This window comes from Impatiens glandulifera, chromosome 9 (genome assembly GCF_907164915.1).
Source record: "Impatiens glandulifera chromosome 9, dImpGla2.1, whole genome shotgun sequence".
NCBI lineage: Eukaryota > Viridiplantae > Streptophyta > Magnoliopsida > Ericales > Balsaminaceae > Impatiens > Impatiens glandulifera.
This window is the reverse complement of record NC_061870.1, coordinates 6,887,417-6,914,776: the sequence shown is the minus strand read 5'-3', so window position 1 is coordinate 6,914,776 and position 27,360 is coordinate 6,887,417. Positions and strand designations below refer to the sequence as shown.

The 27,360-nt window shown below is 36.9% G+C and overlaps 1 protein-coding gene across 1 annotated transcript; it reads right to left on the bottom strand.

The window, feature by feature from the left end:
- Positions 1-5,320: 5,320 nt before the first annotated feature.
- On the bottom strand, positions 5,321-11,667 carry LOC124914946 (succinate--CoA ligase [ADP-forming] subunit alpha-1, mitochondrial-like). The gene is made up of 7 exons (XM_047455577.1): positions 11,314-11,667; positions 10,386-10,595; positions 9,808-9,978; positions 8,525-8,648; positions 7,488-7,549; positions 7,012-7,093; positions 5,321-5,739 (listed from the first exon to the last, which is right to left on the bottom strand). The coding sequence occupies exons 1-7, from the start codon at positions 11,557-11,559 to the stop codon at positions 5,603-5,605; spliced, it is 1,032 nt and encodes a 343-aa protein (XP_047311533.1). The 5' UTR covers positions 11,560-11,667; the 3' UTR covers positions 5,321-5,602.
- Positions 11,668-27,360: the final 15,693 nt, after the last annotated feature.

Below are 27,360 nucleotides of genomic sequence, written 5' to 3'. Positions count from 1 at the left end.
ATCATTACCCATCTCTCTTGGTTTTTTAAAAAATTCATAACCGAACACCCTCTAATAGGAGGTATTATTTTTGCAAAAACAAAAATACAACGTACAAACCATTTTTCAAGATGTGTGTGAGGCATATGCAAATGAGATTGGGGGACTGATCGATTTCAACTCAAATTATCATCAACTTCCTAATACAAATAACCTCTTTATCTACCACAAATAAAATATTACATCAAAGGAAGCAACTCTAGACATGTAATTTATATGATGCACCTCTAATAAGACAGGTTCAACATGCACCTCTTTTTGCTTAGTAGAGTAATGCAACACTTTCTTTTGGTGTTTTTGAACGTTCTTCCATTCCATTTTAACTTATTTATCATTTGGGTAGTAAGTAATTTGTTTCCTGAATAAAAAACTATACATTTTTTTTTATTTAATTTTACTCCTTTATCATTATAATTATTTTTTAGTTACAACATTTTTTTATTAAAAAATTTCTTTTATGTTAAAACATATACATTCATTTTTTCCATCTTCCTCCTTTCTCTCTCTACATCAGTGGCGGACTCAGAAATGTTTTCTCGGGGGGCCAAATACATAATAACGTAACATTTTTTTAGCGATCAAATTAATATATTTTTTAATTAAAATTGTACTTGGTAATTACATAAAAATACTAACAAACACAATTATAAAATACTAATAAGCACAATTACTAAATTATTCTTGTCCATGAGTCGGTACAAAAGAAAATAAATTTATTCTACGAGATTCCATTTGTTGAAAATATTGCAATATTGGCTCATTTTCAATTGTTGAGAAAATATTTTTCTCAACATATACAACTAAACTATCATTCATCCATTCATCTCCCCTTCGATTACGCAAATCAGTCTTCACGGTCTTCATTGCAGAAAAAACTCTTTCAACGGATGTAGTTGCAACTGGTAAAACTAAAGTCAACTCTATCAATCGATAAACCAATGGAAAGACTATATGTTTTTCTGTTGCAACCAATTTCTGAGCAAGAATTCCCAAGTCTTCAATCGAAGAAAATTGAGGATCATCCCGCAAATTAAATAAGTAAGCCTGAAGTTGTTATTCCAAAAATAAATAATCACTACCTGTGAAATCTTCGGGATAAAGTTTGGCAAGACGAATGAGTTTACGACTATCAAATTGGGAGAATAAATTTATGGGATGAAGACATGATATGCAACCAAGTAATTCTGTATTAACTTCTGAAAAACGATTATTCATTTCTTGCATAATCAAGTCAACAACCTAGCATTAAATAATAAATAATAACTATTAATAGATAAGAAATAATTTTTATTATACTTGACAAAAGATTTCCACACGATAATGATGAAGATTAGTGATGAGTTCCCCTTTTCCTCTCTGCCTACCATTGTTATCAATTATCATAAGCTCAAGTATTGAGATCGAGTGTAATTGACAAAAGCTGTTAACTTGGTCCAAAATATCATGTCATCCATCTTCTCTAAATTTTTGTAATTTATTTTTCGAACTCGCAATCAATGACATGGCTTGAACTATATTTTTATCTCCTTTTTGTAGGCAAAGTGACAACTCACTTGTAATTCCCAATAAATTTTTCATCAAATGCAACACAAAAACAACTTCATAAAAAACTAACTATATAAAAAAAATATGAAAATCTAATTTAATAAATTTCAGCTTAGTTTTATGAGAATATAAAAAAATAAAAAAATATAAATAAGAACAAAAATACAAAAACGTGATAAACACATATTATTAAGTGAATAGACACTCGAGATTAAATATTAATACATATAAAAATAATATATTAAATTCTTTATTTAAATGCAGAACCATATAACTATTTTAACTTGTTTATTAATATTAATTTATATTTTCTTATAAAATTTTGAAATAGTTTAAAATTAAGAAATATAAAATACTATTATTATTTTAATTTTTATATTTTACCCCCTATAAGTAATTTGAATTATTAATTATATTGAAATAAATAAAAAATAATGTATAATTATTATATAAATATAATTTTAAAATAAATAATATTATTATATGATTTACATTATTTTATATATAATTTTTTATACTTTATTTATATAAATTAATCTTGTAATCTTCATAAACAAAAACATTAACCGGACTTCTTTATCCTACTTTTATGTTATTTCTTAAAATCAAAACTACAGTCCATTCATCTTCTTCAACCAAAGAAGATGAATGTCTCTTGTCGTGAACTTCCCCTAACTAATGTATTAGTTTTTTAAATTAGTAATTTGATTAATTTTTAGATCCTTAATTTTGTATGATTACAATGAAGAATGAAAGAATTGTTGTTTTAGTCTTTTTGAAATTAGTGTTTTGATAACTTTTTTGAGTTCATTAATTATGTACTATGAGACTTGAAAAAGTTAGTGTAATTTTAGTATTTTGTATTCCTTAATTATGTATTATGGAACTTAAGAATTATTGTTATCTTGTTGTATATTAGGCTATTTATACATAATTTTGAAAGAAATGCTAGAAAATAGGGATGAGCATAACTAGAGATGACCCAAACCTCAACTTTAACCTTAACCCAAACCCAAAATATTAATTTGGATAAGTTAATTTGGGTTGGGTTAGGTTTAATTTGGGTTGGATTAGGGTTATCCAAATTACTCAAATTATATAAATTTAATTTAATTCTCTCTTATTAATCAAATATAAACTAACAATCTCTCAACGTTAATATATTCTCTTGATTTTTACTACGTTCATCTTCATTATAGTCGAACACGTTTAACACGTTTTTCACACGTTTAACACGTTTTTCACAGGTTTTACACATTTAACACGTTTTTCACACATTAAATACGTTTTTCACGTTTAACACATTTTTGACATATTTAACACGTTTTCACACTTATAACATGTTTTCACACTTATAACACGTTTTTCATACGTTTAACACGTTTTTGGCACGTTTAGCACGTTTTTCAAACGCTTAACACGTTTTTGACAAGTTTAACACATTTTTCATATTTTTGACACATTTAACACGTTTTTGAAATATTTAACATGTTTTTCACTCGTTTAACACATTTATCATACGGTTAACATGTTTTCATGTATTTGACATGTTAAACACTATGTTCAACATGTTTTTCACACGTTTTACATATTTTTCACACATTTAATACGTTTTTCACGTTTTTGGCATGTTTAACACGTTTTTGACGTGTTCAACATGTTTTTTTACACATTTTACACGTTTTTTACACGTTTAACACGTTTTTGGCACATTTACACATTTTTAGCACATTTAACACATTTTGTTATGCTTAACATGTTTTTCATGTTTTTCACGTTTTTGGCATGTTTAACACGTTTTCCACAATTAACACATTTAACACGTTTTTTTGCACATTTAACATTTATATTTTTAACACCTTTTTTGCACGTTTAACACGTTTTGACAAATTTTAACACGTTTAACAAAATTTTGGCACATTTAACACGTTTGCATGTTTAACGCGATTTTTGTACGTTTAACACGTTTTAACATGTTTGACACATTTTGGCATGTTTAACACGTTTTTCACGTTTTTGACATGTTTAACACGTTTTTAACACGTTTAATATGTTTCTCACGCTTTAAAAACATTTGACACGTTTTTAACATGTTTTCACGTTTTTGGCACGTTTAACACATTATTGATATGTTTAACACGTTTAACACATTTTTCATGTTTTTGGCACGTTTAACACGTTTTTGACATGTTTAACATGTTTTGACATATTTAACACGTTTTTCACATTTTTGACCATGAGCTATGTTTTGATTTATGTTTGTTTGTTTTTATTAATATGAAACTAAGGATTTGAAAATATTTGTGTGGTGAACTGGTGAATGATGAATGGTGATTGATTCGAGCATTTCGAGCCGAACTCGAGCCTATTGTTATATGATTGAGCCAAATTCGAGCTTAATATTAAAAATTTGATCGAGCTCGAGCTTGAGCCGAGCCAATAAAAGACGAGCCGAGTCAAACTCGATCTAGGGGTAGTTCGAGCTCGGCTCATTTACACCCCTAGTATTATTGATAGGGATAGCAATGAGGTAGATTGGGAGGGAAATGCGTTTTTCATCTCCACCCATTCTACTTCAGGGATTTTTTATACTATCATCTCCGCCTCATTCGATATCTAAGAATCCCTACGCGACTCCTTCTCACCATATTATCTAAAAAAATAAATCAAAATTTTCATAAAATTATATAAACGGATATTTTAATATTATATATTATAATATATTAAAAACTTATATTATTATAAATAAATAAATTTAAAAATCTCTTAAAATATGAAAAATAAATAAATACATTAATAATATTATATATTCAATTATGTTTATTAGTGTTCGAACAGAATTGGAGCGAAGTCCAATTGGGAGACACACAAATATCATCCTGACCCATCCTTATTCAGTTTCGGGGAAAAGAACGCCCCTAACATTACAGTTCGGGTAAAAAAGTGGGGTGGATTATAATTGTCATTTTTAATAATATAGAATATACAATAATTTTATCAAACAAATTAATGTAAAAAAATATATTTTAAACTAAGTCTAATTACAACTAAATAATACTTTATCCAGAAAGAAAAAAAATAGACATGTAGATGTAGCTAATTAGACTGATTGATATTGATGGTATATAAAAATTATTAATACTATGGCTGAATTTAAATGTGTTTTAAACTTAATAATTCAAATAAAACAGATTAATTAAAATACTCTTATTTTAAATTATTATTTTTTATTTTACTTATATAATATTAATAAAATATAAATTTTTTTACTTAAAAAAAATTAATTATCACACTTTTAAAATCAACATTTTTTTCTCTCTCATCTCAACAAGGTAATAAATTTGTGGAGCCCAATCGTTTTTGAATTATTTTTTAAAAATATTTGTTCACAATTTTCGACTCACCTGTAAATAGCTTATTCGGAGTCACATTCTTTAAATCCAGATAAAACAAGGTCTTAACTAAATCAACCCCTTCATAACAAAAATTGGTTTCAATGGGTATTTTAAAAGGATATTTACCTATTTTATTGACTATTCAACCACTGAGTATTTGAAGTTCAAGGAGTTTAGGTCCTCAATTGTTTCCCAAAATTGTCATTGAGCCTATTTGCAAATGTCATTTTCTGGTGTTCTTCGTTACTCATATAGAAACACCCAAATTATTTTTAGAAGAAATCAAATATTTGCAAATATATCATCAAACAATTATTTTTAAAATATGATGAGAATAAAAGAAACAAAGAAAACTGTTGTTTTCAAATAGCTCAAATGAAAGCTTAGAAAATACCAATATAGGACTCTTCTAAAGCAGTTGCATCAAAAGCAATAGTAAATATCTTGAACTATTGATTGGTTGAGGCTAGAAATGTATAAATTAACTAAAGAGATTTCCCTTAGCATGTTGTATTATACATCTCCCATCAAATGGAAGAGATGGGGGTTATTTGAGCCATGCTCATTTTTTTCTAGGATTCAGAAGTATAACCAAGAATAGGAAATTGAAAAAATAAAATTACTCAAACAAGACCTCTCTGCTTGAATACCTCAAGCATTGCGGTTCCAATTTTTGCAGGAGATTTGACAACCGTCACACCAGCTTCCCTAAGGGTCTTTATTTTTCCTTGAGCTGTCCCTTTCCCTCCGGATACAATGGCTGTAAAAAGGAGCAATTAACCCAGAGGACAAAAGATTGCAAGGAAAATCATCAGATTCCGACAACATACATGATAAATTGAGTTATTTATAGAAAAGAAGCTCATTTTGCTGAACTTGCATCTAAAGCTCGTTTTTACTTCCTCAACTTTAAAAATAGTTCAAATTACTTCCTGTCATCATCTTTTTGTTAACAACGATATTATCTTTCAAAACAGAAAGAAAAAAAAACTAAGAATTGAGATTAAGAAGTTGCATAAAGATTATTTTAGAATTAAATGAAATTAACCATTAACTTGGCGGTGTGAAGTAATTTGAGCCACTAACAAGTTGAACACAAGTTGAGGAAGCAAAATGAACTTCTATCCTTGTTTATAAGATTGAGTCAACATATCTCTTGTTCAATTAGATGTTAGTTGATCTGGAGAATTAACAGGGTGTAGCCACAGAATTCTACTCAAAAGCAAAATAACGAAAAACATAGAGGCGAGACGAATAATGCACTTGGTAAGAATCTAGTATGTGTTGTAATGCCGAACAACATTTTCAAAGATCTTAAAGAGAGTCTAGTGTTAGACCTCTCTTTCCACTCTCAAAACTAAGTGGAAGCAACTTCTAATACATATTTCCAGCCAAAGATGGTCAGATAAGTTTCAAGAGTAATGTCTAATAATCTCCTAAGAAATAATAACAATCATTTGAGAGGAAAAGAATTCTATAAGCAATGGTTCAAGGATGAAATATGGACTAGGAACTAACACATCAGGCAGGCAGACTATATCCATGATGAAAATACAATGCAAATTGAAATACTTGTACACTCTTTTGTTTATGGAATGAATTGGAATTATGATCCAGTTTTTGTTCCCAGGTTTGTTTGAGATATGTGGAAATTTGAACTAAAATTATAATGGCAGTGAGATGTTGTACTAGCCTCTCCCAAGGGAAAACCCTTGTCTAAATAAACATATATAATTTAAAAATTACAATTCTAATGGAATTCAAACTTTTACATTTTCTTCTACCCAATTCCATTCTCAATCATTTGCAAATATTTTTTTTTTTCAAAAATAGATTTGAAATTATATCCAATTCTAGGTATACAAACATAGTCTTAATGTTAAACACAGTATTTTCCAAAGATACAACAAATAGGAAGGAAAATAATTTGCCATCCTGAGATATCAACATGAGAATGAATCAAAAACAATGTTAAAGCTTACACTGAAGAACAACAAACAATGAAATAACAAAAGGAGATGCAAAGTAGTACCTCCAGCATGACCCATCCGTCGTCCAGGTGGGGCAGTTAGTCCAGCAATAAAACCAACAACTGGCTTTTGAGTTCCACTTTCCTGTTTCATTTGTTATGAAAATCAATTTACCAATTATCAAAATTTGACATGTAAGTTCAAATTTTTGCAGCTATTGTGAGCTCAAAGTGGCTTCAGTGTTACAATCTTGAAGCAATTAAGAGGAGGTGAATGAGCTTTGATTGCTTCCACAAAGCTATGGTGCAATATGTAAAAATTAACACTCTTTTTGAGACATATTTACTAATCATCAATTACATATTTTAACCATTTGGAAACACTATTTTATTGTAAGATATCTAATCTGGATGATCAACTTTGGAAACACTAGCTTTAAACACATTGCAGGATTTGAGCTATTATTTAATGCCTCGAGCAAACATATGTTATTTTACTATATGTTCTATAAATTCAACTATCACTTTATGTTACCAACCTTTATAAGGGCGGCAGCATCCTCCTCAGCTGTACCACCTATCTCACCAATAAGAACAATTCCTGCAACAATATTACATCTTAAATCAATTGTGAGTCTATTTTTCCTTATCTTCCAGTTTATTTGTAAGCCTTCATTTAGGGAGAATGCGCAAAATCACTTAATTAGGCTTAATTTGGCAAGCTATGGATGACTAAACACGAAAATAAGGTAAGAGCGTCCAAGAGTCAAATTTAACCCCTATTAAATTAATTAATTCCATCACTATAAATGTAAAATAGTCATTAATGACTTTCCCACGTCAGTTCCACAATTTATCATGTCAAGTACTTAAAATTTAGATATTATCATTTGATTTATTCAGCATTGATTTTCGAAAATCATAACTCATTTGACACTTAAAATTCAGTATTTAAAACTTAATTTTCAGTTTTTATCAAATACACCCTAAGTGAATGGGTCAAATGAGCATCCACCACAGAGCACAGTGCAATTAGAGAGAATGTATTAAGTACACACCATAAACCAGCATAAACGTGGAATGGTAAATCCATAAAAGATTAGCAAGAAGACACTGAAAATAGTTTGAAATGGTTTAGTTATATAAAGGAGACTTTTAAGGGCTCGTGTGAGATGAAATGGCAAAATGAAATGTTCAAAGAATCATTGGTTGAGCAAAGTTGATTATGCAAGACTCAATGGTCTTAAGATTTAGAATCCAATAAGTTGATAGAATTAGCTGGAAAATTTTGTTGAGCCTTCATTGCACATCCATGAAGATTAAAAAATATATATGATTTAACAATTCCTAAACCTAATTCCACTGTGTTATTTCACTTTAATCCTTCTTTGCCTTGTGATTACATTAGTTCATCTCAGATCTTCCTTTATTTCATGATTGCACTCAACCAATGATTCATTTAATCTACCAAGAAAACAAATAAAATAAAGTTGAATGACGATTCCACCAAAATGCAATAATCTTTAACCGTATATGGAATATTTCCATGATATCTGAAAGGCTCAAGATCATCTACCTTCTGTCTGAGAGTCAACAAGGAACTTTTCAATGCAATCAACAAAATTTGTCCCATTAAAAGGATCCCCACCAATTCCAACACAGGTGGATTGTCCCAAACCAACTTGCGTTGTTTGGAAAACCTACACAAAATATGATTAAGTCTAAGATATTTAATCACATTCCTCGAGATAAAGACAAGTTTAATGACAAATTGATAAGAAGACGATATAGATATACAATAAGCTCAGGAAACAACATCAAGACAGGTCAAACCAAGTCATAATTAAAGTCAAGACATACATTAAGTGCAAGGGAGATCCTCAACTGCCTTTGTCATTCTCATAATTAAGGCGTGGAAGGAAATAGTTCAGTACAGATTGCATACGCATTTCTATGTCAAACCAACCATGACAGATAATTATTAAAACTTTTATGAATTTGTGGAAAATCAAGATACAAATGATATACTCATTGGGCTGTTTTTTTGAAAACAAAAAACATGTTGATCATGATCGTAAAAATCTACAATTGCAAGGTTCGTACAAAATCACAATGATAAAGAATGTAATCTAATCTTGATTGAAAAATAAAATTCTCTATACCAAATGAAGCAAAAAGTTAACACTATAGTTTGGGTCATAGTGTAGAAAATAAATTTTATACTAAATGAAACAACAAAAGACACTATAATCTGTCTGGAACATGATACACAAAATAATCTCATCATAATACCAAAAACAATTATACCAAATGAAAGAAATTAAAAAACACTTTCAAATTTAACTTTGGCGATTTGCCGATTTCCAATGAGATCATAATTGTGGATGAGATTGTGATAAAATACTAGTTTCCAAATAGGATCATTATTAATGTTGCCAACCAAATTCATCATCAACATTCATCATTTAATGATCCCATCACCTTAATGCGGCATAACTCACTTATATCACATTCTATGTCAACAAGAATGTAAGGCCTAACTCACTTATATCACATTCTATGTCAACAAGAATGTAAGGTTTTATCTTTAGACGCAACTTGAACCTAATATACAAAAGCAAACCCGGATAATATGACATAGAGCTTCCAACTTCTAACATCCGTCTGTGAAGTACTTAAAACTATATAGCACTCTGCTTTTGCAAAAAACAAAAACAAAACAGAATCAGCATTCCAAGCTTAGAATTTTGACCACATGGAATTTATGGGTCCGCCTAAAGTGTTGAAAAATAACAAACCGAAACATTACATATCTTCACATTTTACAAATACAGGTACAGGAACAAAAGCGTGCCTTACCGCTTCATACGTCAGTGTGCCAGATCGAGAAACAATTCCTATACGCCCTGGTTTATGAATATAACCGGGCATGATTCCAATTTTGCATTCTCCAGGTTTTATAATACCAGGGCAGTTTGGACCAATAAGCCGTGTTTTTGACTGTTGGTTAAGAGCAGCCTTGACCTTTACCTATGAATGTGATAAACACAAACCATATGTTGAGAAGATCATATAATGATCAAATAAAGTAACAAAACAAATACTAATATTGCAAAAAAGTTTTTTCTGAAGTGGTTAACTGTCAGGATAGAAGACCCTTTTCATTCAAGATACATTTCAAATTCGTGAAAAATATTTGTTCACACAAACCCTAAAATATTATATCCTTTTGTATACAGGAGTAAAGCATAAGCAAGTATAAATTAATGAACACTTTCTGAAATTTCATATTCCTAGAATTATCTAACATAAAGACATCAATCCAATTCAATAGATTACACAAGCAGATTTTTAAGTTATTTTCTTCTGTTTGTTTGGAATTATGGCCATTTGGGTTTTATGGATGTTGGTGCAGAGTGTCAGGTAAAGAAATTTACCATGTCATGCTGAGGAATTCCTTCAGTGATACACACAATCAAATCTAATTCAGCCTCCAGTGCCTCCATGATGGCTGCTGCAGCAAACGGAGGAGGAACATAAATCACAGTAGCATTAGCCTTGGTCTCAGCTTTTGCCTCAGCCACGGAGTTGAAAACAGGGAGTCCAAGATGTTCTGTTCCACCCTTCTTTGGTGTTACACCACCAACCTAGAGAATAAAACAAAAGGAATGCATACACAGGAAAAAAAGAATCAGTCGCTTGCAACATGTCTTGGGAAAATCATGGTGCAAATTCAGTAAAGAAACTAATTAAACGAAAACACTTCCATGTCAGCCCTTGCTTTTTAGAAAGTTACTCACCACCAATTGAAAGTGAGTTCAAACATCTCAGATACTGGATTACACAAAGGGGAAAAAAACATATTTACAAAGATCCATGATAATGGGAAGAAGTAAAATAAAATAAAATAAAAAAAGGGAAAGAAAAGCAGCATGAAGATTCAAGGTCCGCAAAAAAAAATTTATCAGGATCAGATGTTGAGAATTGTGAGTTGCAAGTAGTTAAGCAACCAATTTAAAAAATGAAAGTAAGCAGTGAATTAAGGATCAGATCAGCCAATCATACGCCAAAAGCTCAACTTTTTATCTTCCAAAATTGACCTTCTCAAGCTGGAGATCATTAAGCAGCATACAAACCACTAATGAGCACGCATGATAATAACAGATTACGATCCAGGATATGATCATTGTCTCGTGTGTGATATTGGAACAAGTGAAACTGAGCTGATGAAAGTGACGATCTAATGGTTTAAAGCAAGCAATTTGCGATCGAGACGACATACAGATTAAGAATCAAATTTCAGTCAAAACAAAGATAAATCATGTTTATAGTCCCAAGGATCTCAAACAAACAAATCTTGCTTACCATTTTAGTGCCGTACTCGATGGCTTGCTCGGTGTGGAAAGTTCCATTCTTGCCGGTGATACCTTGGCAAATGACACGGGTATTCTTGTCAACAAAGACGGAAGGAGGAGGAGGAGGCGCGGCGGCAAAGTTCCGAGATTGTAACAACGCATAAGCGTAAGAAGAAGTCGAAGAAAATGATGAAGTTGGCTTGGGGGAAAGCGCCGAAGACAAGTTAGCGATAAGTTTGGAGGCCTGCCGAGCCATCTCTGTATCTGTATCTGTATCGACACAGCGTTAGGTTATGAATGAAGCGTAAAACTTGGTCGGACACACAATGGCCTGCAAATGCATATGGGGGGAGAGAAAGAGGGAAGAAGGTCAGCAGACTCAGCACTCACCACCTGCTAGGGCCCTCCCATCAAAGCTATCACTATTTTATTCTTTTAATATTGTTATTTCAATTAATTGAAAGAACATGACTTCTTATAATTTTCTATCAAAATTATATTATACAATTCAAATAAGTTAGAATAAAATATATCAAAAACTTAATTTAAGAGAAATATATAAAACAAAAAAATAATTATTAATTTTTTTTACTTCTTAAGTTTATTATACAATTAGTTGGTATGAATTTGTCATTTTTATGATATTTTTCTGTTCATAAAATATATTGAATTGAATACAATATCTTATTATATAAAATATTTTATAAATTATTATCATTTGGTAAAGACCAATCAAGCACATCAAATTATAAATTATTTTTTATTTCTTTAAACACTCATTTTCACTCTCTAATTCCATAGTTTATATTTTTAATAAATCTTTAACCAATTTTTAATGCCAGTAAAACTCTTATCCTCGAAAAATTTCGAAATTCGAGAAATTTTAAAATGAATTTACGTGTTAAAAATATTTTTTTTATAAAATATTATTTAAAAAGATTTATACAAATATGTCCTACTTTTAAAATTAATTATAACAATAATTAATTTTGATCAAATTTTGAATAATCTTTTAAATTTAAAAATAATTAAATTAAATTTTGATTAAATGAATTTATATTTAAATTAATTAAAAATATTTAATTTAAAAGAATATTTATTTGATAAAAAGTCGCTAATTTATTTTTACTTTAAAATAAATAAAAATTATACGTATACAAACGTATTATTGACTAAAGTCTCTTTTTAGCTATGTCTTTCGTACTCATTAAAAACATTCTCTATTTTATAAAATCTTGGTTTTTTGAAAAATTGGTTATATAACGTTTTCTTTTAATTATGTTAAATTAAGTTAAAGGGGAAAATAGTTAAATTAAGTTGAATTATGAAAAACATTTTAATTGATTAAAATAAACTTAAGATAATTAAAATGAACACACATAGTTTTCATAATTGAATAAAATTGAGTTTAACAATGTGTTAATGCACAAGTAAAATCAAAGACTTGCTAACAGCAGAGTTGCCTTCAGCTGAAATCTCGCTAACAGCAGAGTTGCCATCAGCTGAACATTCGCTAGCAGTAGAGTTGCTCAAACAGAAGAGTTCGATGGTAGTAGAGTTGCTCAAACAACAGAGTTCGCTGTCAGTAGAGTTTCTCAAACAACAGAGTTCTCTTGAAATTAAGCTGATCAACAATTGAGTTCGCTATCAGCAGAGTAGCTCATCAACAAAGTTGATCATCAACAGAGCTCGCCATCAACGGAGTTCGCTAGCAGCTGAGCTGATCAATAGTTGAGTTCGTTATCAGTAGAGTAGCTCATCAGTAGAGCTCGCTATCAACTAAGTTCCAAATCAGTTGAATTCTTATCAGCTAAGTCAAGTAATTGAGCACTCGTAAATTGCAATACGACAAAATGCACAACCAAATCTCTACTCTAACATGCAAAACGATAAACGAATATTCCATTCCCTTGCGCACTAAAACTGTTAGGATCTAGGTCGCCGCTGGAGGACCGGGGTTGGGCCGGTTAGCGCGTCTCACTCAAAGGGTGGTGATTAATCCGGTTAGAGATTAACACCGGGGTTTCAATACTACACAAACTGTCACAAACCCTTGAACCAGGTTCAAGCGCGGAAGAGGTTTGTTTTAGGTTGAAGCAGCACACTCACAAGATAGGCAGAACCGGTTTTGAATAGGACAGGTTTGGAAATTGATGGGTCGGTTTTTGTAACTTGATAATTCGGTTTAGATAGTGTAGAGTCGGTCAAAACGGTGTAGGTCGGTTAGTACAGCTCGGTTATAAAGTAAATCAGGCGGAAAGTAAATAACAAGAAAGGTTTTTATGGATGTTCGGAGATAAAACTCCTACGTCACCCCTTCCTCTCGAAACTGCGAGAAGGATATTCGTTAAGGAATACAAATTCAATCCGATCGAGACTTATTTCCTGCTCGATAACACACGTACAATTTACACAGAAATTGTAAATACACACTTTAACTTAGCAATTAAGCTTTTCTAGAGAGAGAACACACTCTTATTACTTGTAAATTAATTGTTCATTGTGTCCCACCTTTACTCTTCTTCAGCTGCTCCTTTTATAGGTGAAATATGCCAACGGTCATATTTTGCTTTCTTGAATCTGATTGGCTGAGCAGAGGTTCAGTGATTCAGACCCTGCGGTCATCTTTTCAGACCTGGCGGTCAACTCTACAGACTTTGCAGTCTGTTCTTCCGGTGTGTAAGACAAACCTGCTAGGTTTGTCTTTTACTCAATGTGGTAACTGTTGGTTATACAGTTGTCTGTACTTGGAAGATTGCCTCTGATTTATCTTGAAAGTGGAAAGATCCTGTAGGACTGTCTTCTGCAGCCTGCAGATTTTCCTCAGACTTGTATGGATATGGAAATGTCCAGTCTGTTCCTTTGATATCATTCTCAACAGATACCCAAAGTAACTTCTTATGATGGTCGGTCATTTGACTTAACCGAATGGCTTCCGGTGTGATTGGTTTAACCGGACAGCTTCCGGTTATTCCTTTGCCTTGTGGCTGATCGGCTTTCTGATCTTTCCGGTTTTTAGTTCTGGCCGATCGTTTCATTGTGCGGTCATGTTCCGAATGTTCCTGGTCGGTTTATTATCTTGACCGGTTAATCTTCTTAACCGGTTTATTTGTTTGACCGGTCCGGTTTCCTGTTCCTGCATGGAAGGTTTATTTATGTTAAGTTTTGTGAACTGGTCTAATTTTATCTAGCAATTTCTCCCTTTTTGATTATTTTATTTAAAATTATCAAAACTATGTAAGTTTGCAAACGTAGGCCGGTTCTTTGTTTGACCGGATTTTTGAAACTCACTTGGGAGAATTTTTCGAAAAATTTGGAAAGATTTTGAGAAAAATTTTGGAAAGTTTATTATCTTTTATCTTATCAAGTTCTCCCTTTTTGTTTATTTTATTTAAAATTATCAAAACTATGTAAGTTTGCAAGTATAGACCGGTTTCAAAAACAACTTTATATATAGAGAAATAACCGAAAATATTATATAGACACTGAAATAAACATAGTTTAAGGAAAATGAGCCCCTATTCTGAGTCGGAGAAACTGAAGACGTCCATCATATCCTTGGTCGGCTTTTTCTTATCCGGTCTTGAGGATGAGCCTCCAGCTTGCGGTTGACCAACTGTGCTGATTGGAACCGTATCGGAGACTCGCTGTCTTGTAGAACGCCGCTCTAGTTGCTCTTCATCTTCATCTTCGGTGTGAGTAGCCGGGTCCGGTTGATTTTCAATAACCGTTTCAGTTATCCTTTCCAGCAGCCCGGCTACTTGAGCCTTCTTTGATGTTTTCCTTTTCCGTTTTGCCGGAACCGAAGATGAAGGGGCCGCCTTTTTCTTCTTGTGAGCGGTTGCAAATTCATCAAGTCTTTGTCTTTCAGTATTTAACCGCTCTGCATCCTCCGCAGCTTGAGCGGCTATGGACTTTGCCAGTCCCGGATACTTAGTCATTTCCATTCGTTCGCGCTCGGCTATTTCCTCCTCAGAAAGTCGTGGTGTCTCCTTTTCTCTCCGCGTTTCTTCGTCCAGCGCATCCTGGACTTCCTTAGCCGCTCGGGCGTTTGCCTCCTCAACCGCTGTATCAGCATTCATCTTGGCCTTGATTAATTCATCTACCTGTGCGGTGAGCGCCCTGAGGTCGACTTCGAGCTTGTCGTTGCGGTCTTCAAGGCTCGCATTTTTCTTGTCCAGATCTGAGACCCTGTCAAGTGTCGAGCCGACTAGGTCCTTAGTGACCTCTGTTAAGCGTTGCTCGGTTTCCCTTTCAAGCCGATCTAAGTCATCCTCTATCCTTGAGGTCTTTTCTTCCAAGTCCTTGGTTCGCCGAATTTGATTGTTGCACAAAACCGTTTCGTCCCGGTAGTCAGCTTCGATGGCTGTGATCCGGTTCTCTGCCTTTACCTGATCATCCCTCGTCTTTTCGGCGAACCGGAGTGCCAGGCACATGGTTTTCTTGATTTTCTCCTGTAGCGGTTGAAACGTGGAGTCGGCAAACTCTTGAATAAGGGTCTTGACCCTTTCTTCTGTGACGCCTGGTTCAGAAACCCCAGGTTGTTCAATTTCAAGTTGTCCGGTGAGAGGAGTCCCCTTCCTTTCATCGGTTTCATTTGTCACCAGATCCGCTAGAGGAGGTGTTGCACTTCGGTTCTGACCGTTACTGGTCTCAGGAGCTGGTAAGTGCTGTTTTTCTCTCTGTCTGAACACCGCCTCAAGCCGATCGATTTCTTCAGCGAATTCTCCTTTCGCTATCTCAAGCTTTTCTAACACCAAGAGCTGCAGGTTAGCTATCGGTGTTCCCTCGACGTACCTTTCCTTAAGCTTCCGGATACGTGCGTTTAACTTTTGTAGCCGAGCGCGCGGTCTTACGATGGCGCATCGGTCCATGGCTTCGTGAAGAGTTTCGGCGTTTGTGAGGCTTAGAGCGGTTTCCTCTATCTCCTTCAGCCTACTGAAGCATTGTTCATCGGTTAGGCCCGGTAGCATGTGCTTTAAGAGTTTGTCGCATCGGTACTCGTGCCATTCCCGGTATAATGCACCAACCGCTCGAACTCTCAGTTCAACTTCCTCCAGGATTCGGCGCGCTATAATATCGGCCTTCTTCTGGTCGTCATCAGGGGTAGCCTCCTCCTCCTCACTGCTGTCTCCACCGGCCTCGACGTTCTCAAGACTTGCGCCCGCACCGGTGTTATCAGGGCTTGTACCCGAATGTTCTTCTTCATTTGGTCCTTCTCTATCGGAAGGATGTTCATCGGTTTTCTGTGACTCGGTTCGGTCAGACGTGGAAGCCGATTCTTCCTCATCCGAGAATACTATCTTCTCCTTGTCCTTGCTTCCGGACTTTTCTTTTGCTGGGGCCGGTTTCTTGGCGGCAAGTTTCTTCTTTCGGCCACCTGTGGAACCGGGGGCCGGCTGCTTCCTCTCCAGGAAATGTTTGGATCTTATTAACCTTCTTGATGGGATAATGACACCAGGACCGGTGTTGATGTGATGATGGAGCAAGATTTTTCCAAGAGGGATGGCGTATCCCCATGACCGTGCGGAGTCCGGATTCACCATGTCTTTCAAGTTGTGGAATACTTTTTTCGCCCAGATGACTTTCGTACCTTCTATCAAACCGACTAGCATCTCGATCTTGGCCTTGGTGAGGCTGTTGTAATTTCCACCTCTCGTCTGAACCGACTTTGTGAAGATGTCACAAAGCGGTATGTACTCCGGTTGTAGTGTCGCTTTCTTACCGGATACTTTCACCGGTTCCTTGGTTGCTGAGAGAATCTGGCAGGCTGCCTCGAACGTTGTTGGTTCTAGATCCAACAAGGCATCTCGGCCGTCTGTTGGAAGGCGCAGGCTCTCCGCAACCGATTCTTCGGTTATCTCGAATTCAGTACCGCTAACAGTCGCGGTAATCTTGTCGCCAGATAGAGTTGCGGTGTTGAAGAATTCTTCAACCGCTTCTCTATATAAAATAAAGGGACCGCCGAGAAAATACTCAAGTCCTGCTTCGGTTACCCGTTTAATGACTTCCTTTGCTGCAGGCGTGCCCTTTTGTCGGATTTCCTCGAAATCCACCTGAATCATGTGTTTGAACAAAGCCGAGCCTCGACCCATCTTAGATGATTGAGAGGGTTTGAGAAGACAAGAGAATAGCCGCTGAGAGATTTTGAGAGCTTAGAGAGAGAAAGCTGATTCGCGTAGGAGTGAAGTGAAATACCCAAGGACTCCTTATATAGGCGCGGTTTGGAAACTCAACCGTCCCATCAACTCTTGGCGGGAGTTTTCCCTCCAACCCAAAGAGGCGGCAAACCGTGGGCGGGAAGCCAAAAGGCGGTAATCCAAACGGCGGTAATCGAGAAGGCGCCAATTCAATGGGCGGTAAACCAAGAGGTGGGAAGTTTGAGCGGGAAATTTCGGGCGGGAAATTTCCCTTCAAAATTTTCGATTTTGATTTTGATGACGCAATCCCTCTTTTGATGAAGTGAGATGTAAGTCGCGATGCTGCGGTGTTTTGTCTATTGATATAACCGGTTATTTAGATGAGTGTTCTGAGTTTTTTACAACTCTTGATTAGGCGGTTCTTTTGGGGACCGGATAAGAACGCGGTTACTTTGCAATATTAACTGGTTACTTAGATAGATGTTCTGATTATTATATTGACCCGGTTATTTAGACTGAAATAGAATTATATTGAAGAGGCGTTACAGGATAGAAACCGAAAGATGGATCGGTGTTAAAATAGACATACATAAGATGGAAAGATATAACTTAAGTAATAACTACCCTAGAAAACCTTTCTTCCACCCCATCCATGTCAAGAATGTTCGAAGGAGATGCCGGTGTGCCCGGTCCAAATTCTGGGCGGTATTTAAGAATAAGTCGGCTGATATGAGGAGCATAACCGAGACCTTTCTTGGTTAGCACCATATTTTTCAGGTTCTGAAAGATGACCGTTGACCAATTGATGGTCGTATTGCTAACAATATGGGTCATTATGTCGTATGTTTTCTTGGAGTAGCGCTGGTTCGGGGATTGACAGATAATAGAGCGAGTCACAATCTCAAGAAGGAGTTGGATGTGATGAGCAAGGCGGGTTTTTAACCCATGGTTTTCCACCGGAACATCGGTTCTAGAGAAGAACAGTGCATGGTCGGCTGCCGTACTTCCCACCTAGGTTGGAAAGTCAAAAAACCCTTATGTGGGCAAGTTGAACATGTAGGCAAATTCGGCTTCATCAAGCCAGAAAGTATGGTCTCTCACCGTAGAGACGATATAGTTGCCCCTGATGCAAGCGCTTCTGAAGAAGGTCTTAACATACTCAATCAGTATGGGACCGGATTCTTCGAGAAAGGTTCGAAGTCCGTTGTCAATGAGAGATTCAAACATGATCTCCTTTGTTTCTACGTCCCAATGTTCCATACATGATTCGAAGTTGACGTTCAAAAAGTTTCCTAAGGTTCGACTTGGCATGATTCTTACTTTTGCTAAGAGAGAGAGAGAGTTCAAGAGATTTCAAGAGAGTTTTGTGTTTAGGATGTGTTGAGTTGATTAGGGGATAGCCCTTTATATAGGTTCGGTTTTGGAGGCAAAATATTAGCATTGAATGTCAGTTTTGTCTCATTAAGGAAGAGAATATTTATGTTTCCAAAACGCATTGGGAAGGAGTTACTTTTAATTAATTGCGGAGCTCAAGGTGGGATTTGGTTGAAAAGTAACCAAGTTAGTTGGGTATTGATTGCTCATGTAGTTGGGGGTTACCTCATTAATTAAATATTACTTTCCATTAATGACCCATGCAACAACAAACTGAGAAGTAACCGACACAAACCGAAGATAACTTAGTCTAAAACCGAAGAAGACATAGATAAAGCCGAAATGATCATAGGGATGTTGAACAAAGATACACCCGGTGCGTGCAGCAAAATGACCGGATGTAGGAAGGAGTGACCTAATAACCGCTTGAGGTGACCGCACCGTTGGGGTTGTTGCGACGGTTCCTCCTCTTCCAATCCTTCTCAAACCGCTCATAGAAGGAGTCGGTTACTTCCTTGGTTAGCACTTGAGCTTGATTCAGACCTTCGCCCGGACAGGTCGGTACGCCAAGCTCAAGAAGCAGACAGCTCAGTTGAGGAACGAGGCCGACTGTTCGAACGCTAATCATCCAGATTAGAACGTCGAACAGTACTCTTGACCAATTAACCGGTGTCCCGGTGGTGATGGCAGCCATCATATTGAAAGATGCGGTACAGTAGGTATTCGTCACATCTCTTCTTAAGATGCTTCGACCTATCACGTCATTGAGGAGCTGATATTCAGCCCTCAATAGTGACTTTGTGCCATGGTCATCGACAGGTTGGTTAGACCGGGCGAAGGTTAGGGAGATCTCGGCCTTTAAGTCGGCCGAAATGTTGAGATCGGTTAAGCCTTGCTTTGGCAGCCCAAAGCACCTTCCAAAGTCATTCTCCGTGAAGTCGAATACTACACCGCCCACCTTTGATTGAATATGGGTGTCAAAGTGCGGTGTGCCTCTGAAAATCCTTGCGTTGTACAAGAATTCTAGAACAGATTCTGGATAGATGACATACTTGTCATCTAGGAAGTATTGAAGACCTGTGTCTTCAAGTGATTTGATCATTTTGAACACATCATAGTGTTCAGTGCTCTTTGCAGATTTGAAGTCCACTTGGAAGATGTTTTGAAACTGAGACATTTTTGTCTTAGTGAGAGAATGAGTTATGACTTGTGATTGTTTTGATTAAGGTTTGTTCATCTTATATACTAGTGGAGAGAGAACCCTATTATCCAGGTATCACATGTGATAATGTCTATTATCCAAAGGGTAAAAGGTTTTGCATAAAATAAGCATGTCTATAGCCTAGGATGTTGGTCATAGACCTGGACCATGAAAGATATCAAATCTTCACGTCTTTTTAGGTGTGACCAGTTACTTTGAAAAGGAAATGTTTCAGAACAGATAAGTTTAAACACAAATAATTATTCCACTTTTGTTTGAAGTTCAAATAATCTAAGATAAACTATTTCCGAACCGGTTAGTTATCAGTCGTTCATCCCGATGCGGTTATTTGGTGCATGCACTGAATAACCGGTCGGTTTACTCTGTCTGATAGACCAGGCGGTTCTTCCATAGTTACCAAGAAAATTTGAAGTCCAACAGTTTAGGAGGAACTACCGGTTTTGTCTGTCCGAATCGGTTTCCCTTTTAAGCATCCTTAGGGAGGATCTGACTAATGTCGCTTAAACCGAGAGTAAGTCTGAATTGAGAGAACTTAGATTCCTGTAGAGGCTTGGTGAAGATATTGGCTACTTGTTGATCTGTCGGTACGTATTCCAACCGGATATGTTTAGCATGACATGTTCCCGAATGAAGTGGTGCCTTATGTCAATGTGCTTGGTTCTGGAGTGTAAAACCGGATTGTAGGTGATTGTTATGGCACTTGTATTGTCACAGAAGATCGGAGACTCTTCGGCTATGACACCGAAGTCCGTCAGTTGTTGTTGGATCCAAAGGAGTTGTGAACAACAGCTTCCGGCCGCCAGGTATTCAGCTTCTGCGATGAATGTGGCCACTGATGTTTGTTTCTTGCTATGCCATGAAACAAGCCGGTCACCTAGGAATTGACATGTTCCGCTGGTGCTTTTTCTATCGATCTTGCAACATGCGTAGTCTGCATCTGAATAGCACGTTAGGTTAAAGGATGAGTCCTTTGGATACCACAGGCCGACATCAGGTGTTCCCTTTAGATATTTCAAGATCCTCTTTGCGGCTGTGTAGTGGGATTGTTTTGGATTGGCTTGAAATCTTCCACACACACCGACTGCAAATAGAATATCTGGTCTACTTGCTGTTAGGTATAGGAGAGAACCGATGATGCCCCGGTAGGCTATCTGGTCTACCGATTGACCCTCATCATCCTTGTCCAATTTAACCGATGAGCTCATTGGTGTAGCCGCTGAGGAGCATGTGTCCATCCCAAATTTCTTTAGAAGCTCCTCGGTGTATTTGGGTTGGCTAATGAAAGTTCATTCTTCGAGTTGTTTAACCTGAAGACCTAGGAAGAAACTTAATTCTCCCATCATACTCATTTCAAACTTGTTAGTCATCAGGTTTGAAAATTTATCACATAACTTAGGATCGGTCGAACCGAAGATGATATCATCTACATAGATTTGAACAAGTAGGATATGTTCCTTCTTCTCAAATTTAAATAACGTTTTATCCACCGAACCGATGGTGAAGTCATGGTCTAACAAAAATGCGGTTAGTGTGTCATACCAGGCTCTAGGTGCTTGCTTTAGACCGTATAAAGCTTTGTTTAACCGGTATACATGGTTTGGAAATTCAGCACTTTTGAAACCGGGTGGTTGCTCAACGTACACCTCTTCACGTAGGTCACCGTTCAAAAATACACTTTTGACATCCATTTGAAAAACCTTAAAGTTTTTGAACGCAACAAAGGCTAGAAAAATTCTAATAGCTTCAATCCTAGCTACAGGGGCAACTGATTCTTCAAAATCAATGCCTTCTTCCTGTTTATAACCTTGTGCCACTAATCTGGCTTTGTTCCTCGTGACCAAACCGTCTTCATTGAGTTTATTTCTAAATACCCATCTTGTTCCTATGACCGGTTGATCTTTCGGTCTAGGAACGAGGTACCAGACTTTATTACTCTCAAACTGGTTTAATTCTTCCTGCATTCCCAAGATCCAATCCGGATCTGACAATGCTTCATCTATTCTTTTCGGCTCAATCTGGGATATGAAGGCGGAATTGAAGTATTCCTCCAGATTTTGACGCTAGTTCGAACAGGTTTCGAAGGGTCACCTATAATTTGCTCAGGAGGATGTTTAGTGTTCCTTTTGAAATTCGGTTCAGGGATGTCTACCAGATTACCGTTTGTTTGATCAAGGCTAGACATATCGGTAGGCTGAACAGGATTATCAGACCGACCAATTTCCTCAGTTTGAACCGAAGTGTCAGCTTCCTGTCTTGGAACAGCTTGATCCGGCTGGGTTTCAATATTATCCATTTGGTCATGGACAAACCGCCTGAAAACCGGAATTTCATCTTCACTATCAGAGTGGATATTGTTGTTTTCCAATCTGTTGTGTAGATCAAAGCATGATGCAGTGTTACTTTCAACCGATTCATCGAAAACCACGTGAAGTGATTCCTCCATGGTTAAAGTTCTATTGTTATACACTCTATATGCCTTACTCACTGCTGAGTAACCTAGCATGATCCCAGTATCGGTTTTTACATCAAAAGCAGAAAGATAGGTTTTACCATTTATATGAATGTAGCATTTACACCCGAAAATCTTGAGATACTTAAGGTTGGGAACCCTGTTAAAATAAACCTCATACGGTGTTTTATTATGAAACTTGTTAATTAAAGACCGGTTTTGTGTATAACATGCAGTATTGATAGCCTCAGCCCAGAATTTCTGAGCAATACCCGAATCGGCTATCATGGACCGTGCGGCTTCCTTGAGAGTCCGGTTTCTTCTCTCGGCCGGGCCATTTTGTTGAGGAGTCCTAGCACTAGACAAATCGTGTCTAATACCGGATTCATCAAGAAATGCGGTTAAAGTACTATTGGTGAATTCGGTACCTCGATCACTTCTAATGCTATTAATGCGAGTTGATTTTTCATTTTGCAAACGTTTAAGTAGTGTGATCAAGTTTGATGCGGTTTCACGTTTGGATGGTAAAAATATTACCCATGTAAACCTAGAATAATCATCAATAACTACCATGGTGTAAAGCATACCTCCTAGGCTAATGACCTGAATCGGTCCAAATAAGTCCATGTGAAGAAGATCTAAGCATCGATTAGATTGAATGTTTCCTTTACTCTTAAAGGTTGACTTAGTCTGTTTACCCATCTGACATGCTGAACAAACCTTATCCTTGTTAAATACTATGTCAGGAATACCTTCAACTAGCTTCTTACCGCGAATGTAGTTTAAGGTTTTCATGTTTAGATGGTTTAGTCTCTTATGCCACAACCAGGTTTGATCAGTCTTAGCTATCATGCATACAGGATATTCTACCCTCGTTTTCCAGTCTACCTTGTAAATATTTCCTAGCCTATTTCCGGTTAGTAGTATAATACCATGGGAGTTTTCTTAACTAAGCATGCATGTTTAAGAAATTCTACCGTGTATCCAGCATCACACATTTGACTAATATCAGCAAGTTAAAACGTAGGTTTTCTACTAAAAGTACATGATCAATTGTTAGGTTACCATGGACAATCTTACCCTTGCCCACAGTTCTACCTTTTGAGTTGTCACCAAAAGTGATTAGTGCACCGGTTTCTATTCTGATGTCGGTTAGCAAGTTGTTGTTTCCGGTCATATGCCTGGAGCAACCACTATCCAAATACCATTTAGAGTTTCCTAGCCGTTTCCGTAAATCCTGCAAAATGTACATATTTACAATTGTTTGGTACCCACATTCACTTGGGTCCACATGCGGTTAGTCCCTTGGGCATCCAAACCTTGACAAACCGGACGGCTTTCTTTGCTAAGGACTTAACCGTCCTTTTGGCACTCGGTCTTGGATACTTAGGTTTTTCTACGAAGGCCTTAGATGGGGGTGATTTGTAATTTGTCCTACGCGGTCGATGATTGGCTCTCCTATTCTTGAGCAGGTCGGCTTTTCTTTTCTCAGGGTCAAGCCACTTCTCAGAGGCAGTTGGACCTATATATGTTAGTTTTTCTTCCGTATAGTATGCGGTCAATTCCTCTTCAGCGGTTAAGAAACTTCTAACAAAACTTATAAGGGGGAGGTCGTTCTTTAAGAACCTTAATCTTTCTACGGGTTTATGGTTTTTGGATCTATCGTCTATGTATCCTAAACCGAACATGCAAGTAGGATGTCTTTTGTAACTACACATCTTATTCACCATGTCACTAGATCTTTTATATGCGGCCATCTTATACTGGAGTCGGGCATTTTCCTCCTCGGTTAGTTCTCTAACTGGTTCACTAAGCTATTCGGTCTTGAGTGGTGGTTCAGGTGCTAACTCGGTTTCTAAGGTAGGAATTTTATCAGGTTCTATGACATTTGGTTCGGTTAGAACAGGTATTTCCGGTTCTGTCAGAATGGGTACTATAGGGTCGGTTCTAAAGTTGAGTTGCTTAGGTAATATTGCTAGTAGATTCTTATACTCTTCTACCATATCATTTAATGCATTATATAGCTCATCTTTAGTAAATTCTTCACAGGGAGAGTTAAATACCTGTTCCTCATTTGCCATGAGGCATGTGAGTTCATCATCACTGTCACTGTGAGCCCATAGACTTCCTCCATCATCGGCTATCAGTGCTTTCTGAACCTCACTTCCTTCACCGATTTTTGATAGTTGTTTCGATTATTTTGGTAATCCGGTTTCCGGTCATCCCTCCTCGGTTTTTTGCATTCCCACTTGAAGTGTCCCAAACAGTTGCAGTTATAACATCTTATATTGGATTTATCACCATAGTTGTAGTTTGTGGGTTGGCTTCTTTTCATGAACCTCCCAAATTTCTATGCAAGCATTGCCATGGCATCCTCGGTGAACTGTTCGGCGGTTCTAATCGGTGCAGGTGCAGGAGCAACCGGTTCTGTGGATGTGAGCAGTGCTCTGGTTGAGGTTGAGGCCGAAACTTCTTCTTCAGTTCTAGATCTCATTTCGAACTCGTATGCCTTAAGATCTTCGAATACATCATGCAGCTTCATCTTACTTAGGCAGTTTGATTCCCTCATCACCATTGTCTTTATGTCCCATGCACTTGGAAGAGATCTTAAAGCTTTCATGATGACCTCCTTGTTGTCATACCTCTTGCCAAGAGTTGCTAGCTCATCTAACACACCAGTGAACCGGTCACTGTACTCTTTCATTGTTTCTCCCGGTTTCATTTTGATGCTTTCAAACTTCTGAGTAGCTACCATCACCTTGTTTTCCTTTGTTCTTTCATTTCCCTCAAAGATCTGAATAACCGTGTCCCATGTCTCCTTTGCGGTTTTGCAGTCTCTGATCTTGCAGTATGTGTTTCTGTCCACACTGTTGGAGATCCGGTTTCTAGCATGGTTATCCAGGTTATTTCTTCTCATATCTTCAGCTGTCCATTCCTTTCTGTCCTTATCAATGATTATCGGTCCTTCGGCCAGAATGGACTCCATCTCATCATCCAAGGTGATTAAGTGTATGATAGAAAAATTAAGTAGATTAATTTTTGAACCGGCCAAATAAACTAAACAGAGATTAATCTTCATGTGCAGGTACTTAACAAACCGGAACCAGTTGAGGCATCAAAAACCGGTTGCTACTACTTCAAAGAAACCAGCCTCAAGTGATCGAGTTAAAAGATCACAGGAACCGGCTTCACTTTCTCAAAGCGACCGGTTAATGAAGAACAAAAGATTACACTCCAACCGGATCATAATGCACAAGACACAGAAACCGGACAGTACAGATCAAAAGTCAGAAAATTCAAATCTCAAGAGTGACGTACCATGACGGAAGAAACGTGTCTCGAAAGAATAAAAGAAGATCGGATCCGATCAGAAGCATGCGAGGAACGCAATGATGCTTTGTTGATCCGATGCTGACAACCGGAGGCGGATGTTCAACACGTGTTACAATCTGAAAAACCGGCTATGTCATCATATGCTCAGAGTCACCTGCATGAATGCCAGGTATTGAGGAAGTTGAAGCGTGCAAGCAACCTTTCTGCAAACAGGCGTGATGACGATCAACCAATCCAGAAGAGAGAGAAGAAAGTAGCCGTTAGCTACTTTCAGCTATAAAAGGAAGACGGATCGTCTTCATTCAACGTAGTTCGAAGAAGTTCAGAAATAGTTAATGAGTTGTAAAAGCATTAAATTCTAGAGAGATAAAGTCTTATATTCTAAAACCGGTGTGTCTAAAACCGGAAGCCATTTGTGTGTTATTGTGTTGAGTTGTTGTATTACATCAAAGTGTGAGCTTGGTGTAACCGGCGAGTAGCGAAGTTGGGCTCGACCGGAAGTGTAACTGTAACTCTAAAGAGTTAGTGGAGATCCTTCTCATAACCTGAGAAGAACGGGTGACGTAGGAGGGTTTGCTCCGAACATCCATAAACAAATTTCCTTGTCTCGTGTTCTTTCATTCGCTTTCATTTCCCGCCTTCTTAACGAAAACCGCAAACTAATCATACTCCTAAAACCGGTCACTCACCTCCATTAAACCGACTCCTTCTTAAACATCATCTAAAGTCGCAAACGTTGCTTCAACCTGAAACAGACATTTCTACCCTTGAACCCGGTTCAAGAGTCTGTAACAGTTTGTGCAGTGCTGATAACGGTTTTAGTCTTTAACCGGACTATCACCAAAGTGTGTGTTGTGTAAGCGGCCACCCTTACCGAAACCGGAAAACACCCCGGTCCCCCAAGGGCGTCCTCGATCCTAACAGTGTAGGTGCATGTGTGCCTTCCAGTTGGCAAAATCATCACCTTCTAGCATAGGAGGCCTATCGAAAGACATGCTTGCTTGAGTATTGAAAATAACTGCTCTGATACCAATTGTTAGGATCTAGGTCGCCGCTGGAGGACCGGGGTTGGGCCGGTTAGCGCGTCTCACTCAAAGGGTGGTGATTAATCCGGTTAGAGATTAACACCGGGGTTTCAATACTACACAAACTGTCACAAACCCTTGAACCAGGTTCAAGCGCGGAAGAGGTTTGTTTCAGGTTGAAGCAGCACACTCACAAGATAGGTAGAACCGGTTTTGAATAGGACAGGTTTGGAAATTGATGGGTCGGTTTTTGTAACTTGATAATTCGGTTTAGATAGTGTAGAGTCGGTCAAAACGGTGTAGGTCGGTTAGTACAGCTCGGTTATAAAGTAAATCAGGCGGAAAGTAAATAACAAGAAAGGTTTTTATGGATGTTCGGAGATAAAACTCCTACGTCACCCCTTCCTCTCGAAACTGCGAGAAGGATATTCGTTAAGGAATACAAATTCAATCCGATCGAGACTTATTTCCTGCTCGATAACACACGTACAATTTACACAGAAATTGTAAATAC